This window comes from Epinephelus moara, chromosome 24 (assembly GCF_006386435.1).
Source record: "Epinephelus moara isolate mb chromosome 24, YSFRI_EMoa_1.0, whole genome shotgun sequence".
In the NCBI taxonomy this organism is placed as follows: domain Eukaryota; kingdom Metazoa; phylum Chordata; class Actinopteri; order Perciformes; family Serranidae; genus Epinephelus; species Epinephelus moara.
The window spans coordinates 17,173,665-17,191,911 of record NC_065529.1 but is presented as its reverse complement, the minus strand read 5'-3'; the positions used below and the strand labels follow the sequence as shown (position 1 = coordinate 17,191,911).

At 43.2% G+C, this 18,247-nt stretch overlaps 1 protein-coding gene across 1 annotated transcript; it reads left to right on the top strand.

Moving 5' to 3' along the window:
- The first annotated feature begins 371 nt into the window (after positions 1 to 371).
- per3 (period circadian clock 3) lies at positions 372 to 17,850 on the top strand. Its single transcript, XM_050037878.1, has 22 exons — positions 372 to 525; positions 4,893 to 5,324; positions 6,547 to 6,707; positions 6,817 to 6,935; positions 7,122 to 7,320; positions 7,938 to 7,989; positions 9,148 to 9,296; positions 9,757 to 9,835; positions 9,938 to 10,044; positions 10,991 to 11,147; positions 11,352 to 11,460; positions 11,698 to 11,826; positions 11,922 to 12,030; positions 12,124 to 12,235; positions 12,386 to 12,525; positions 12,625 to 12,786; positions 13,001 to 13,252; positions 13,353 to 14,221; positions 14,335 to 14,527; positions 14,794 to 14,980; positions 15,417 to 15,567; positions 16,323 to 17,850. The coding sequence occupies exons 2-22, from the start codon at positions 5,032 to 5,034 to the stop codon at positions 16,443 to 16,445; spliced, it is 3,852 nt and encodes a 1,283-aa protein (XP_049893835.1). The 5' UTR covers positions 372 to 525; positions 4,893 to 5,031; the 3' UTR covers positions 16,446 to 17,850.
- Positions 17,851 to 18,247: the final 397 nt, after the last annotated feature.

The window sequence follows — 18,247 nt, the reverse complement described above, 5'->3', positions numbered from 1 at the left end:
CCATTTTCTTGTGATTCTTGCCATTACATTCAACAATCATTATGTCAATTTTTTATTATGTTTTTATCAAAGGTATCAAGATGTGTGACGTGCATCAGCCGAACCTCATAGCGGCTCTGTTCATTCATTCAGTAGTATAGGGTCTGATGCAGCGGGTTTATAGTGAGTCTGCTTGCACGGCCCACAGCGGGCTTGTTGTCTCTCTGTTGTGTAACATGGGGATCCACGTGAACCACCAGCAAGCCATGACAAACCGCTATGTTTTCCACGCCCACTGCCAGGTCTCCTGACCAATGACACGACAGATGCAATTTTCGTCTGTCCAATCATTGCGAAGTGGGCGGGGTTAATTGCGGCCGCTTCACGTTGCAGAAATGTGTCAAGCGCTTCGGAACAGATGACGGCTTAGCTGTTACTACCCGGGACATAATTTTAAGAAATATATGTACTTATTATACGGCTTATCAATTTCATAGAATGATATTTGTCGGATATTGAAGCGGACACACACCTGGAGTCGAAAAGGTAAATATTTTAGCAAAGGACCGAAGAAGGTGTCGGTAGCGAGTTGGCTAAACAAGCTAAGCTAACGTTAGCCACCTCGCCCACGGCACCAACTACAGAGAACAGAGGATGTAAACACATGAAATGTAATTGTTGTCTTGTGTTCTTTAGTCCCAGTATACTCTTGTGAGCGTGTATTGTGTAGTTCCAGGATACTAACATCTCCAGACAGTGAACAATGCGTTGGCTGCAAGCGGTGGTCAGTAGTGTGTATGGCTAATATGTAACTGTGTGCTAAATAACATGTCTGCCACACTGTAAGTCAAGGGGCTGCAGTGGCGCTTAGAGAGCCACTATTAGATTGTAACTAATGTTGCTCTGACACGCTTACTTTGCATGAATAACAAGTGTTATCATATTAGCTAACACACCGGCTAGCTATCAGACCGCATTACATAGTAATAACTGAGCTTATTTACAGTCCTGCCAGTACCAGCATTTACTAATGTTCATATTCTGTATTTATATTATTATTTGTCGCTAATTGCCATTTGTAGCTGGTCAGCTGTGTGGCAATATACACAATAATGTCATTTTAATTATGTTATAATGGCTGTGCTTTAGTTTTAGTGGAGCAGTGGCTGCCAGGATCTCCTTAAGATATACAGGCAACGCTAGTGGTGGTTACTGGGTTTATTGAGGTTACTGGGTTCATACTGGGAGGGGGTGGTGAGCCGTCAAATGAGTGTCAGGTTTGTTTTGAATAGGAACAGGTTGAGGGGCTGTGGTCGAGGTCTGAAAAGTTCCTTTTGTCTCGTGGATGAAGGCATGTAAAATAGATATGAGGGATGACTTTAAATCCTCTTTCATACCAGGTGTATTTGTGTATGCTTACTTTATTGAAGTGATAATCCTGGCTTCTTAAGGTGACCTATATTTAGGTGCACTTACAGGCTCACTATACTACTTCTGGCTGTATGTACCTCAGCCCATAAATATTTAACTTGCTGTCAGAGGTCAGTCATTTTCACCCATGTATGGCATTTTCCCTTAAGAAATAAATGGAAACATTGAGGTGTAGACAGACCACATTTACATTTTGCCAGTCTGCAAATACCATTTTATAGTACTATGAAATCATTAGCAATTGTTGTTGGCCTGGGATGTATATCTCGCTAGGCTTTTACTTCTGTGTTTGCAGGAATTTTGTGTGCATTGGTGTTGTGTTAATACATGTAAGTATGGCTCAGCCCAGCCTGGTTTTATTCCACCAGAGATGGTTCAGATCATTTTGATGATTTGAGTATGTCTGAGAAGCTTTTGGGGGAGTTTTTTCCTCTACGTTGTCGCATCCATATGCAGTGAAAGTTGACAGTTTCCAAAAAATACATATTAAGCTATCAAACAAACATTTAAAAAAAAAATAGAGACAGACAGAGGACAGTTAGGAGACACAATTCAGTTGACTTGAGCACAAACACTGCATGGCATATGGCTCTTTGACCTGGAATTTCAGTGTAGCAGTAGTAGATGTTGCAATTCCCACTTGGCCTGAAGTGCCTTATTTACCCCCCAATAGGTCAATCGAAGCTCTACTCTTAAAAGCAGAGTAATGTGCAGTCCTGTCCTATTTAAAGTTTAACTTTTTGTTAAACTTTAAAGTTCCATTCATAAATGTTGTTTTTGTTTTAGCCATATAAGATGAAAAGCAATTTAACAGTTTACCTTTGTGCAAATCTTTTGTCTCTCAACTTTTAAGTATGAATATTACTCCTATGTCTACAAGCATTATTGACATATACAAATCCCTAACAGTGTCAAGAAACATTCATATTTTTTTATTTATTTTTCGATCATCATAGTAAATGACTGGTCAGTCAATCTGGAATGATAGTATGTTCCAGTCACCATTTTTTTGTGGTGCAACTTAACTGAAGTTGTTAGATTGCAGTGTGCTTTGAACAAGAAGTCAAACTCACGCTTTTCCCCCCTGAGAAGTGGGTGAGAAAAGGACAAGTTACTAACCTGCCTCTGCACCTTGACCATGGCCTTATCAAGTCTGTTAATGTGCTGTAAAATTAAGGCCAGGGCATTATTTACGGGTTTGTTGATCACGGGGTTGCGTCTTTGTGTTTTACGCACACAGCACCAATATATGTAATGTCTCAAGTAATAGGAGGATGGTTTATATGCTCTGAATTGAGCAAGCTGGTTATGTAATCCTGCAGTGACGACCTGTTGAATGACGCAGGATATTTTCACTGGCTCGTCTTTTTAATCTCTCAGTGTGTCTCCCTCTTTGTCTGTGTTTCACTTATCTTGACTCACTGCTGTGTTTGTGATAGTAACAGCAGCTTTTGTTTATTTTTTGTAACTGATATTTGGATGGCCAAAAAAGATCAGAAAAAAAAGGCAGGCTAGAGAAGGCAAATGGTTTGCCTTTGTTTTCTCTGTAATGTTTCATTATGTTATGTTTGCTTTCTGAAGAGATACATCATAAAACCAATTATTTTGAATTATAAATACAGTGAATTTAAACCCATGTGGGATGGGTCACTCTGTCTGTAAACATTAAATAAGATGTCACTTCTGAGTGTCTGCAGAGGATTTGAGCTGCATTTGGTTTGGAGGCGAGATGGAAGAAAATTTCTCGGCTATTATTCTGCGGAGTATCACATTATTATTGTGTTATTGGTGGTGTGCAAAGGCTGGCTCTGGCTGGGTTGTACCTGGTGCTGGCAGTATTGATGGATGAAATGTGCTCATATGTGTGAATCGTAGCTGATGAGTCAGAAAGCAGTGAGTCAGTTTGACAGTCAGATAGTACAATAGTATTAGATAACAAGGCAGATTGTGTTTGTTCACATTTTAGAAATGAAAAACATAATATTACAGCACAGCACAGACAATTTCAGTTGTTCATATGAGGTTCTACGTTTTTGTTTTTTGCTTTTACATTTGGAGCTTTTGCCATATCAGACTTGTTTTGCTTGCACACATTTTAAATGGCAGACTTTTTGATAAGTTGTAGCAGGAAATGCACAGGTGTAACTAATTACAGTTGCGCTGCAGTGTCCCAGTTAAAGCCATCCTGATGCTAGCACACCTAAATAGAATGCAATCATCTGTTACCATTCACAGCTGCAAAACAACCTGTTAAACCTACTGACACAATGATCACTGATTATCACTTTTAAAGGGATAATGAGGAACATTTTACAGTGTCATAGTACAAAAGAAGCATAATGTGTCTGCAGGGGTTTGAGCAGGTTGCTCTGCAGGTGTAGTGACTTGGTCATTACCTCCCCAGTAGGGGAGGTAATGACCAAGTCACCATGTGAAAAACCATGTGAAAAACACACAGTCCTACAGAATGGCCGGACAGTAAAATGAAACATGCATGATGATTTGTTGTGATGGTGATGCCGTATTGTTTACAAGGAACGGAATGAAATATATTAAATAAGATAATTTTGTGTTTATTAATTCAAGTTATTTTTCTAGTAACGTCCAGTAATGGTCCAATTTGCCTTGTTTTTCCCGGTATCAAGGAGCTATGTTACATCTGTTTGTAAAGTCCATCCAGGAGGTTGGCAAGAAGTTGAAATATTTAAAAACTGAATAGCAATGTTTCCCATCCTGCTCTAGTCCACTAAAATGATAACCAATTTGTCAGGGGATGGCATCGTAAATGCAACGTTTGAAATGTTTTCATACATATATGTGACTTCAGTTGAGCAATGTTGGCATACAGTTTGACATAAATCATTCAGCCTGACCAACCCAGCTACTTGGGCTAAGCTGAGTAGCAAGCTACAGTTGACACTGCCAAAACTTTGAGGGTAAAACTCGCACTCCTGAATTTCCGTTCTGAACGTGCGAGTAGTAGACATAAGAATACTATTTTGACAGTAATTGTTTTGGATCAAGGTGCGTGGATAACTGAGGATGTAGCATACTGAACCAAACGGCCTCTACCAAATGGTTCTGGACGAATGCACTTGTCATACCTGCCCCCCAGGTGTTAGTGTTTCTGGTTTCTGTTTCCTCACAGTCACACTCTGGTCACTGCCTGTTAAACAAACCAGCCTTCTCACACCTTCAAATGTGAGAAAATGGAAGACACTGCTATAAACATGCAATCTGTGCTATAACACTTTTTACCTCACAAACCCTGAGGCTCTAGCATCCTTGTCTTTTTCTTACAGGTCTTTTTTTTAACATTAAAACAGGAATTTTTGAAAATGTCTTTTAATGAAGTTCCACACATTATTTTTTTCTGTCACATATAACATTAGTTATTTGTTCCATGTTGTGAATTCAATCCTGTGAACCTTTTGTTTTGATGCTGTTTGTCATCATCTCTCTTTATTTCCTTTATCTTACAGTGCTTAAGAAAGATCCTCACATCCTACTTTCAGCACTGATTGAATGAACACTAATTTATTGTCACCACATGGAACCCATTCCCCTGATTGAGCACATAAAGACTCCTACTGACCACTGTAACTGGACAAATTATTATTGATGTGTGACCAAAGCGTGGCGATGCCTGGAGGTGACAGTGGTCCAGATGGGGAGGAGCCTGCATCACTGTCAGCCACAGGAGGAGGAGGAGGAGAAAAGGAGACGAGGATGTCGTCAGGACAGCAGGACGGAGAGGAACAGTCAGAGCGCCTCAGGGGGGAGGAAAATGGAGCTTCTGGTGGAGAAGTGGGGCAGGAAGATGAAGAGATGACTAGCGGATCGCATGACCTCTCTTCCTCGGCCAATCACAGCCCTGGTAGTGTGACAGGATCCACCTCAGCGTCAACCAAGAGGTATTTGCCTAATTGCATGTGCCTTGACTCATTGGCGTGTGTTTACATCATACCACAGTAACCCGAGTTGCTGCAAAACAAGTTTTAAGATGCAACACAGCATACTAAAGCAGTTGCCTCTCGCTTGCATCGGTGACTATCACCAATGTCAGCTTGTGTCCCTATGAAGATGTTGACACCTTTAGCAGCTTTTGTTTACATCCTAGCAATTTACTCTTTTTTTCTTTCATCAGCATATCAGCTTGCAGGATAAATATATTGCGTTAGACTGCAGTATTGCACTTTGAATATAGTAACAGCATATTAAATTACGTTCTATCTGTAGGCGCTATTTTGTCTGATACATGATATGCTGTTAAGTCTCTGGCCAATCAGACAGAGCTCTCACCGTTAGGCAGCACCTGATTGGTCAGAATCTGCACGCTTGCAAGTGAGGAAAATGTGACAAGATGAGCGTGGCTAAACATGGATGTATAAAAAGAACTGGATACAGCATTGGAGGTGGTGCCATGCTCATGCCAATGAAAGTTGCTAAGTGGTGCACAAAGCCACAAAAGTTAGACTGCTGGGTGTAACATTACCCGTATGATTGGCACTGCTTCTGCACTGTGTGCCAAAGACTTCTACCAGCAGAGCCGGCTACTTCCGGCTTAGCGCTCCACTAACTTGAATGAGGATGAAATGATTCTATCATGTGGCTTCTATAGACTTTCCAAATGTTACCGAAATGAATCTATCAAAACCTGATAGTGAGTTATTTTGCTGCAGGTGAGGCATTCTAACAAAAAATTCCCCACTGATTTACAGACGACTTTTTGCCATGTACGTGAATGGAGAAAAGTCTTTTTCGACTACATGGCATCACATGACAGTAGTGTTTGGCCACTACGAAAATGGGCTTCACAGCCTGTTGCACTTCCTGGGGCCCTGAGACTAAAGTGTGAAAGCCAAAGAGGAACTTTTTTTTCTCCTACATTTCTGATCTGCTGCATCATAATAAAAAGGCCAGACCTTTCAGATCGTCAAGGACAAGTCGCTTACTGAACCCAGAGTCAAAACTATAACAGAAGCTGCATTCAGTTTTAATGCATCACATATCTGGAACAAACTCTCAGAGAACTTGTGATCTGCTCCAACTTTTAGTTTCTGAATATCATGGCTGAAAAGCTCTCTGTATGCCACTGCATTTTGTTGAGTTAACCTACCTGAATGTGTGTGTTAGCAGTGAGAATACAGATGGTAGCAGAGGGCAGGCCCACAGAGAGGTGATGGTCACGGTGGCTGAGATGAAGAAGAGGATTCCATCAGACAAACGCAGTCGCAGCAAAGCCAGCACTATGGAGGCCTTACAGTACGCACTCAACTGTGTCAAACAAGTGCAAGGTAAACTGGACACCTGTGTTGTGCTTTGAAATGGTTTTGTTTTTTCTCCAACAAACCTGGTATCATTTGGTGTTGTTTCAAAGCGGTGTGTTTGTGTTGTCCTCTGTAGCCAACAGCGAATACTACAAACTGCTGATGCGAAACGGCCAGGATGAGAGGAGAGATGCCACTGTTTGCACCCTGGAGGAGCTGGAGAGAGTCACATCTGAACACACCCTTAAAAACACGGTATAAACACACTCACTCAAACACACTCACAATTGCATACCTATTTGCACGTTTATTTTTGCCTCACGCCAGGGCGTGTGTGTGAGTGTATGTGTGTTTACTGCTTTTGCGTGTGTCTGTGACTTGGCTTGCTTGTGTGCGTGTGTTTCCACATGTGCGTGCGTACGTCTCTGTGTCTGTGTGTAGGACTCCTTTGCGGTGGTTTTCTCTCTGTCGAGCGGCCGCGTGCTGTACGCGTCGGAGCAGGCTCCCAGCATCCTGTGTTGCAAGAGGAAGTTCCTGGAGTCGGCCAAGTTTGTGGAGCTGCTCTACCACCAAGATGTTAATGTCTTCTACTCGCACACGGCTCAGCCGCATCTGCCACCTTGGAGCAACTCGCATACGGGTATGTTTGGACCACATTTATTACATTTTGAACATGTTACTGTATATGTATACTTACACAGCCGTGGCCAGGAGAATTATGCTTTGGGTTGTCCGTACATATGTCAGTTCATCTGTCCCGTACTTGTGGAGGCAATATCTCAAGAACACCTGGAGGGAATTACTTCACATTTGGTACAAAAATCAACTTACAGTCAAAGATGAGCTGATTAGAATTTGGTGGTCACAGGTCAAGATCACTGTGACCTCACTAAACATGTCACACAAATACCTGATAGCATATGATTATGAAGTGATGACATTTTATATCCAGAAGGTCAAAAGTAAACTTTATTGTGACATCATATTGTTCTGTAAAAACACTCTTGTGGTGATTATTCAACATCATATCAGGAACAGAAGGGGAGACATTTGGTCAGATACTAAATTGGTCACACTGATCTGTGCCGATTGTGTGTGAAGCACTCATGTTTTCACAGGCATGGCTGTGAACTGTAACTGCAACCTGACTAGTACGCAGAGGCATACAGTACAGCCATGAGGTGGTTATTCTAGTTTTGTATAAAACTGTAAATAACTTGCAGATAACTCACTTTTCTCTGTTGTTTGTCTTGACAGCGGGGGTCCTGTTTGACTGTACCCAGGTCAAGTCTTTCTTCTGCAGAATCAGGTTAGTATCTTAAGGATCTTTCCTTTTCTCAGCCTCCCATAAATCTGGGTGTTCACAAAATATGAACCTCACAGGTTCTTTCAGATCGTTCAGTCATGAATAACTAAAAGTAAAAAAGCGGCACAGTGGATACAGTTTTAAAAAAAACTTAGGATATCAGTACCCTTAAAGTGAGACCGATACCAAAAGAGAATTTTAATTCCCATAATGTGAATGGAGTAGTGTGTAGTATAACCATACTTGAATGTCTTGGTGATATCTCGGCACTCTAAACTGCCAACTCTGTCCATACGCTATACTCTACTTCACCAAATGACAGAGAGTGAGGACAGTGAGTTCATCTGCGCATACACAGTGACTGGGCTAACTGTTAGCATTACATGGCTAACGTTATCAGTTATTAATGGGTTTAATGAAAGAGTCTAGCCATTTTAAAAATCGGTGGTAAAATGTAGGAACCGTCTAATGGCTCAGTGAACAGCATACAGTAGTTCAGTATGTTGATCCTGCAGAGAGTCAAAAAAGATTGAATGCAGGTAGTGTTTGACTGGAGAGTTTTTGATACTACTACTACTACAGAGATCTTCAGTACAGGGTTGACTAATCTCAGCTTCACCAGTATATTCTGTAAATGTCAAACAAACCACGATGACGTCTTGGCCTGGTGGCCTTCATCAGAGCATGTTTTTGTTTGACATGGCCAGAATATGTTGGTTAAATTAAGATTAATCAACCATGTCCTGATGATCTCTGTGTGTGTGCTGTATTTGTGCCTTTAGGTATTCAACATTGGAACTATATGAACTTTGGTTTAGCACCACAAACAAATAGTGCATTCTCTCAAAGACCTAACTTTTTAAGAACATTATCTCAAATGACCAACAGTCACCAGTCTCTACCATTAGATATCAATAAAGCATAGTGGAATGTCATGTTTTAATTTCCTCATACATCCTGCCAACCCCATAGGACTTTGTAAGTCATACAGCTACATATAGAATAAGTTAGCATACATTGTTGTAAAATGTTTGTTTTGTAGAAGAAAGATGTAGATTTGACTGTAGTCTGCTTTTTTTTCCCCCCAGTGTATAATATTAAATGAGTAAAATGGCCTATGTTTACTTCACAGCAAAATTAAAATATCATTCCATGTTTTAGGGGCGGAAAGGACCGTGAGGGTGAGATGCGTTACAACCCATTTCGGGTTACACCCTACCTGCTGACAGTGCAGGGAACAGGAAGCACTGGGGAAGAGGAGGAGCCGTGCTGCCTGGCGCTGGCTGAACGCATCATCTCCGGATATGAAGGTATAATTATTAGCACCACAAACTGCACACAACTCACACAGCCTTTTACTGATGAATAGTAAACGTTGTTGCTTAGTGCCTATCCATTCCCATCCCAGAGATGCAATTATGCAATCATCACAGACAGTCCAATAAGAGCTGTAAGAAAAGAAGATGTAATCAGATGTTGCAACATGCACAAGTAGGAAAACATGCACTAATGATCATATTTATTATGCAGTTAACCACTATTCCACCTATACGAAACTACAATAATTACACTGAACAGCATGAAGCTGAAAACAAGATACAGCCATTATTGGTGTCCTTTCCTGATTGGCTGAGACCTTAATTCACACTACATGGTGGCAGATGAACATCTGAGGCTATTACACTGGAGCACACTCAGCGATTATTTTGAAGCCCTAACACTGTGATTTTGAACACGTATCCCTGACATTGATCTTATCCACTCACGCAGCACCTCGGATCCCCATGGACAAGCGCATCTTCACCACCACACATTCACCCGGCTGTGTGTTCCTGGAGGTGGATGACAGGTTGGTGCACACACAAACATAACCATGTACAATCAGACTTCACATTGAGCTTTAAAAATGGAAATGTGTTGATGAATCTAATTTGATGGTCATAATCCACAGGGCTGTGCCGTTGCTAGGATACCTTCCCCAGGATCTGATTGGCACGTCGTTGTTGACTTTCATTCACCCAGATGACCGTCCCCTCATGCTGTCTATGCACCGAAAAGGTACGTGTTCAAGGACAGAGTCCAAAAATAGACCTTACTGTTTTAGTATATTGAGATGACAATTTGTCATTGATTTTGACAGTGAACACACTTTTACAATTAATTGAGTTATGGAAAAAATAATACGCAAGTACTTAGTTGCTCCCTTAAGTGGGATCCACACAAGGTTTCACACAGTGTTGTTTATTGTCGACTGCATCAGTGATGCAAGCTAGTCCACAGGTGCACAAGTATATTTGAAAATGTAGCTATTTCTATGCATTTTGGTTTTCCATTCACACGCGAAATGCATTTTAGGTAATTGAAAACAGACCCTTTCCCCTTGACAGGGAAAACAGGGCTTTAAGCTTGCAATGTCAGTGTGCACGCCGTTATCTCCTTTGTGAGGCCTCACAAATGAGGCAACATGTTGTGCAATGGTTGATGTAGTGTTGGCTTTAACATTAATAACAGGACTTTTTACGTGTTTACACATAAATGTATGTTACTGTTCTACTATATCAAGGAACAGATGCGTCAGAATGAACTATAGAGGTCACTGCTCCAGGTTTCCTTCTGGTAGTAGTTTATGTAGGCTTGTGATAGGCTAACTTCTTGTTCTGTGCGTGGCTTTAGGATAAGTTTACATTGCTGGCTGTTTGATTAAGTATGCTCTTGACAGCCCTGCAACTGTGTTTTTGCGTCATCATTTGGACGGAGGTGTTTTTTATGACAGTGCAGGTATGGACAGTTTCTTTCTTTTTTAGAGCAGAGGAGGCAAAAAACCCAGTTTTCATAAGATAAGATGCACCTTTATCTTATCTTATGAAAACTAGGTTTTTGCCTCCTCTGCTCTAAAAAAGAAAGAAACTGTCCATACATAAAGAGCTGTGTGTGGACTAGGCTTATATTGTCACCCCTCCCCTGTTGTTCTGTTTTTCACTCAAACTCTTCGTGGCATGTGTAGTGTTGAAGTATGCGGGCCAGTCTCCGTTTGAGCACTCTCCGATGCGTCTGCGCTGTCAGAATGGAGACCACATCACCTTGGACACCAGCTGGTCCAGTTTCATCAACCCTTGGAGCCGCAAGGTGGCCTTCATCATTGGACGGCATAAAGTCAGGACGTAAGTAGCGACAGTATAAAATTAAACCATATCAAAGCTTTATAATCACAAATAAAGTTTCAGTGCTTTCTGTGTGCTCAGGTGGAGGGTTTAGTATTTGCACTGTCTGTCTTGTTATCTGCCTGTTTTATGGGAAAGTGCTGTTGCTGCTAAGAGACTCATTCAATGAAGTGACATCACTGTGCTGTCGTCTTTTGCCTCCAGGAGTTCACTGAATGAGGATGTGTTTGCTGCTCCGTCAAAGGACAATGTCCCAGTAGCCTTTGAAGAGATTAAAGATCTTCAAGCAAATATCTACAAGCTCTTCCTGCAGGTCATTATTTCACCACTAAATAACAATTATCATTCAAATATTTATCACATTTAGCACAGCATAAAACAAATAAAAGTGGCCATTCACCATCTCACACACACACACACACACACACACATACACACACACACACACACACACACACACACACACACACACAGCTCTTACTTTATTTTTTGTTTATCTTTCTAACTGTGTGTCAGAGTTCCTCAATTTTTTTGTGTCTCTCTTTCACAGCCGGTTCATAACAATGGTTCCAGCGGTTACGGCAGTTTGGGGAGCAACGGCTCTCATGAGCACTACATCAGCGTGGCTTCTTCAAGTGACAGCAACGGAAACCTGTGGGAGGACACTCACCGGGAGCCGGTGAGACATCACAGTGATACCACAAGCCAGGAAGCCAGTGGTAGCCCTGCTGCCAAGCTTAATCATGCTGATACATTGTGTGTGTGTTATTGCAGATGACTTTACAGCAGATCTGTGCTGATGTGAACAGAGTCAAGAGTTGGGGCCAGCAGGCTTATCTGGGTACCAACCACAAAATTGCTCTTCTTGGCAAACCAGCTGCAGGTAATGCTGCCACAAGTACAAATACATAAAGATATATTGATGTAAAGTGTGCAAATATTTTAATATTGCTGAAATGACCCTTAATTCTCCCAGCACGAATGCCGCCGGTGGTCTCCAACCCTGAGGTCAGAAATCATGAAGAAAGCAGGAAGCAAACACATATTCCATCCTATCAGCAGATCAACTGTGTGGACAACATCATCAGGTGTGTGGTGGTTGCATCTGCTTTTAAATCACAATGTCAGGCTCAGTGGTCAATAACTGACAGTTAGCAGTAAACTCTATTTCAGTTTATTATGTGGTAAAGCACCCAATTCCTGTCAGACTGTTAACTGTGTGCGTTTGTGTGTTCCAGATATTTGGAGAGTTGTACAGGCCCAGCCCTCAAACGGAAGAGTGACTCTCATTCCCTGGACACCTCCTCTTCCTCATCCTCTACCTCAGAAGACGACAAGCCTGCTGAAGCCACCGACACAGCTCAGGCCAGCTCAGATGGTACAAACAGACCACATGCATCACACAATCACTTAACTTAATGTTTTGTAATATTCCTTGTGTAATATTCCTACCTTGTTCCTTCTCCTCACTTTCCAGTGGTGCTGGACAGTGCAGCGTCAGTGGCCCCGACGGCAGCAGCAGTTGTTGGAGCACCTCTGACAGACATCACAATGTCCACTAAGGCCATGAGTGTAGTCTCTGTCACCAGCCAGTGTTCGTACAGCAGCACCATCGTCCATGTGCCACAGCCTGAATCAGGTACATAAACATACCTTTACATCTTTGTGTCAGATCATGAGGGTCACTCAGATGCTCTTTTTCAACTGTTCTGTAAATTTTACATTTTAATAAACTGCAAATGGGTGTTTCATTTTATTTCTAAGAGCTTTGGATCACTCTTGTGTAGGAATTCTGGGGGAAGAAATGCCTGTAAACTACTGAACATGTTTTTTCCCTCAATGTTCTACCACAGAGGCCACGGCACTGGAGGACGCCCCAATGGGCAGTGAGCCTGCTGATGCTGCTCCGACCCCCGTCCGTCCCGCCCCAAGCCCAGTCACAGAGGAACCAAGGTTTGTAGGGCTCACCAAGGAGGTGCTGTCAGCTCACACCCAGAAGGAGGAGCAAGAGTACGTGGATCGATTCCGCCATCGCATCCTCCAGAGCCCCTACAGCTCATATCTGCAGTTGGACAACAGCTCTATGGCTCATTCCCACCACCCAGGTATGTATTTTCTTTTTGATTACTGAATATAATTTTTAACGGGACACTCTGGCCACCGTCAATCAAACTTACTGTGTAACCTGTGTCTATCTAACCACAGGCGACTACCTACATCCAGTGAGCGCTGGTGGATTGAACCGCTCTCGGAGAGGGAAGCCCAGACACAAGCGCCCCAAACCCCAGGGTTCCTCAGACAGCTACGCTTCCCCAGCTGGCCCTCCCCGCCGTGTCCCAGACTCCTCCTGGCCCTCCTCAGAGTCCTCCCAGCCCCAAATCGGGGCACCCTTCAGCCAAACATCTCCACTCCAGGCGCCATTCTTCCCCATGATGGCATCACAGCCTGGCCCGGAGCAACCGCCCAGACCACAACAGCTGCCTGGACCAACACCCATGGTACTGCAGCCTCCTGACCAAACCCAGCTCAGCTACAACTTCAACATCATGCAGTCTGCTCAGAGCCTGCCAGGGATGCAGCCAATCCAGATGGAGCCCTTTCAGAATCTGCACAATATCCAGAACTTTCACAACCTGCAGCCCATGGCTACAGCCCAGGGCATCAACCCTTACATGACTCCGGTCATGGCTGTCATCCTGCCCAACTACCCAACATTCACTCCAGGTTACCCGTCCATTTACCCACTGTCCGCGCCCTCCATGCTGCCTCAGGCACCTGTCACCATGACAAGCTTTGCTCCTGGCAGTGTGCCATTCCCTCAGCCCCAGTTCCAAGCCCAGCCTAACCCCCTCGCTCAGACCTGCATGGGCCCTCTGCTCTGCTCACCCAGAGACAGCTCCTCTGTCGGGGAAGAGGAGGAGGCAGCTGGGCCTCGGGCTTTATTCTCCAGTTCTCGCTCAAGTTCTCCTCTGCAGCTGAACTTGTTGCAGGAGGAGCTGCCAAAGCCAAGTGAAGGGCAGAGCAGCACCGGGCACAACCACGCAGAGAGCCTCCATGAACAACATGCCAACCAGGTCAGTCATACATGCCTAGTACAACTTGATACCCAGTACATACAGTCGCTCTCCTCTTGTAATCACAGCATAAGTACTTGGCATAGTTCTAAGTGTTAAACCTTTACCCTCAGGGTGATAACCCCAGTGAGTCTGGGAACCATGATGCCCAGTCTACATCCAGTGAGCTGCTTGACATGTTGCTGCAGGAGGATGCCAGGTCAGGCACCGGCTCTAATGCCTCAGGGTCTGGGTCAGGGGAGTCTGGAGGCTCCCTGGGATCTGGCTCTGGATCAGGCTCCAATGGAACCTCCACCTCACACACAGGTAACAGGGAAAACACACCCGCATACAGTAGATACAGTAGACACAAAAACAACCACTGTTCCTTTGGCAATAATGTGAAAAACGTTCATAGTTAACAACAATCTCCAGAAAATTAATTAACGATCAATTTAAATACATTTTACTGCACATTGCAAATAAGTAAATCAGTTAAACAAAGCAGTTGAGGACAATACTAGACATAGGAACAACAGGTTCATTTACCAGTAGGGTGAAGTGATTGATGAAGAGCTCTTCTTGGCTTACAGGCAGCAGCAACAGCAGCAAATATTTTGCCAGCAACGATTCATCAGACACATCACGCAAAGCCCGTAAGAGCCAGGAGACACCGCCAGAGCACCAACACAACTTTGACAATCGGGTGGATAACTCACTGTGGGGCATGGTCCAGCACACGCCTGAGCGTGTCATGATGACGTACCAAATCCACACCAGGTACACTTATAAAACCTCTCTTTCAGGTTCCATTCTACTCATGATGTACAGAAATAAATGTCAGCATTCGCTTTGGCATTTCTTTTGGCCTTTAATGCCATTCTGTGACACAGTACGGCTGCTTGACAGTTGTTTGATGACTCTCCATTTCCCCCTTATCCTAACATTAGCATCATAGCAACCTCTCAAACATGGCAAACTGCTGAGAAAGTCATTTTTCTGAACTATCACTGTGTCTTTACTGCTGCTCATGGCAAAGATGAGTTTTAGCTGTACAGGCGCCCTCTACTGATTTGACTGTGTAATGACATTGTCTAATCCTTGAACATAAGACAGTCTCACTTTTTTGAGTGTAATTTCCAAAAAAAAAGTTTTGTTTTATATGTGTAGGATGTCATTTAACCCTTTGTCCTTGCCTTGTATCTTGTCTCTATAGGGACCAGACCGAGGTGTTGGCAGAGGACAGGGAGAAGCTTCGAGTGCTCCAACCTCTCCAGCCCTGGTTCAGCCAGGAGCAGAGAGAGGAGCTGGCTGAGGTCCATCCCTGGATCCAACAGCACACTCTCCCGCAGGAGATAGACACACAGGTAGGGATCTCCGCTCACCAGTGTCAGTTGTTAATGTGTAACCAAGTAAAGCAATACTCTAATCACATTACATTTGTCTCTAATGCACTAATGTAAGGTGTTACTGTTTCTAAATTCAGTAATCACATTAGAGTTACTTATTAAATAATTATGTCATTATTTGCGTTATGTAAGGTCTTAAAAAAGCCATCAAACGGTTTGACAAAACCGACGCCGTCTAGTGCACCCGTGGAGAGGCTCTTCAGTGATAAACATGTCAAATAAGCTGGATGAATCGACTATAAGTGATTATTTGTTGAGCAAGAAACTCCAGTGAGTGCGTCTGACCCGTTAAATGCAGTTCGTATGCCATTTAAAAATGTTTTTTTTTTCCTTTTAAGTCTGTATGGTAATGGTGTTAGGAAGGCCAACCTCTTTTATAATGTTTTATATATTGATATAGTTTTATTTTGAGACAGTTATAGCCTACTGCAGTGCCGTCTTGATTCTCCTGATCCTTTACATGTAAGATTTAACGTTACATTAACTTCTGATTAGCTACGTGACAGTGCATCTTAGTTGATGTTGCAGAATAGGCAAAAGTAATATAAGGAGTAGTGTAATGAATTACTTTCTACAAGGAGTCAGTAAGTACAGTAATGCATTACTTTTTTTGAGATATGACCTCAACACTATTAAACACATGTACTCAACTAAAACATAGTCATCTTTGTGCTCACCTAAACACATGTTTAATGTGTCTTTGTGTCTCACAGGGTTGTGTGGGCTGTAACTCCGGCCCAGGGGTCGCCCACTCCCCTCTCCCCACAGCCCCCGATAGCTCGTCCCCTCTGGAGATCCCCCCGCAGGACCCCATCGGATCTGTCGTCGACACCTGAGAGACCTGGACCCCAACCACCTATCTCACATCAAACCAGCCCTGCCAGAAACCTCAAAAACTCCCACCATGCATCTCTTCTGACCAATGTGGAGGAGTGGGTCCCTATGCTTTAGTTTTACATGTTTTGTAAAGGTATCGGAGGCTGGACCAGGCCCTGAGAAACGGAGGAGGCAAAAGAAATGGGCATTTTCTCTGTCAGCCTAATGTGACTGCCTTTATCGGACCATAAATATTATACCTCCCTTCTTTTTGTGTTCATGGACCCCTGCAGGGGTTTAGGTTGTATTTAAGACTGACCAGTAATTGGCACCACAGACCACTTGACATTCAATATAGGATGATGGTCCCATGGTTGCTGCCCCTAAACATATGCACTGTGTACACACGCCGGGTCTGTCGGATGAGAGTGACTGGGAGACAGAGACAAAGACAGTGCTGGCCCAGTTTGAGTATCAGAACACACACCAGACTCCAGAGACATGGAGTTCAGGTTGTACAATACGTGTACCACATCAACTCCTTCAACTGCATAGTAACTTACCATGGTTGACACATGGTAGATTTTTTTGATGGACATGAAGACAAAGACACATTTGCTGCTCTGTGTTTATAATGTTCAGATTCTAGTCTTGTAAGTTAATTGTTATTGGAGTGTATTCTCTTATTCCATAGGTTGGGTTCCTCTTGTCTAGAACATCGTTTTTTTTATGTTACTCTGACTCACGAACAACAGCAAATGTGATGATCATTTCAATTTGAATTTAGTGCTACAACAAAAGTCCACCCTGATGTCCAACACTTCCTGTAGCGAGTCCTTTCTCCACCCAGTGTCCTGGTCATCACCCTACAGTACCTGTAGCTTACCTTTAATTGTAAACGCACAGCTTGGCCCCAAATGTCCTCTGATCCTGGGTTTACTTACAGAATGAGTTTCCTCTTAGGCTCTGTGTCTGTTTGACTGGGTGTGAGTGTGTGTGTGTGCGTATGTGTGTGCGTGTGTGAGAAAGAGACAGACACAGGGGAATGACGTAACCCATTGTAGTTCTGTGAATGTTGTCGCTCTTTTTCTCGTACTGGCTTCAGAAAGCAGGTGAGTGTTTGAGCGTATGTTAGAGTGTGTGTGTGTGTGTGTGTGTGTGTGTGTGTGTGTGAGAGAGAGAGAGAGAGTGCGCGCTGACCAATTGAAAGCTGCTTCCTTCGATAACAGTTGTTCAACAGTGTAAGACAGACCAGGGTTTTTTACCGTTTTTAGATTGAAAGTATATGACAGTACCATGTATTTTATAGAAAAAGGACACAAAACAAACTTAACAAAGTTCATAAAAAGCCATTTGTCTTGAATTCAGGGACTGTTTGTGTGTGACACAAAGGAATGAATAAATGAACTGTGTACCTAACATCTACGTAAGTCTAACTGTCTGTTTAGGGAATCTTTCATCCACAAAATAACCACTTGTGAATCAGTTACTCACCCCGTGTCACGTTGAATTTGTGAAGAAAACTTGTTTTTCTCACATACCTCTACACTAAACGAAGAATCTAAAAACGGAATAGAGGGGGACTGCATTCAACAACAGCAAAACTCTATCAAACTATATGTTTAAAAACTCTCACACAACTGATGCAGTATATAATCCAAGTGTCATTTGTCCAGACTATCTCAGGGCTGACACATGGGGCTCTAGTTTCCCGGCGCAGCGCAGGGTGGCGAACCCCGCGCAGAGCTAGTTTCGAGCAGCGCAACCCGAGGCGCACTCAGTTTGGTAGTTTGGCAGACCGAGGTGCGCTGAGATGGGTGTG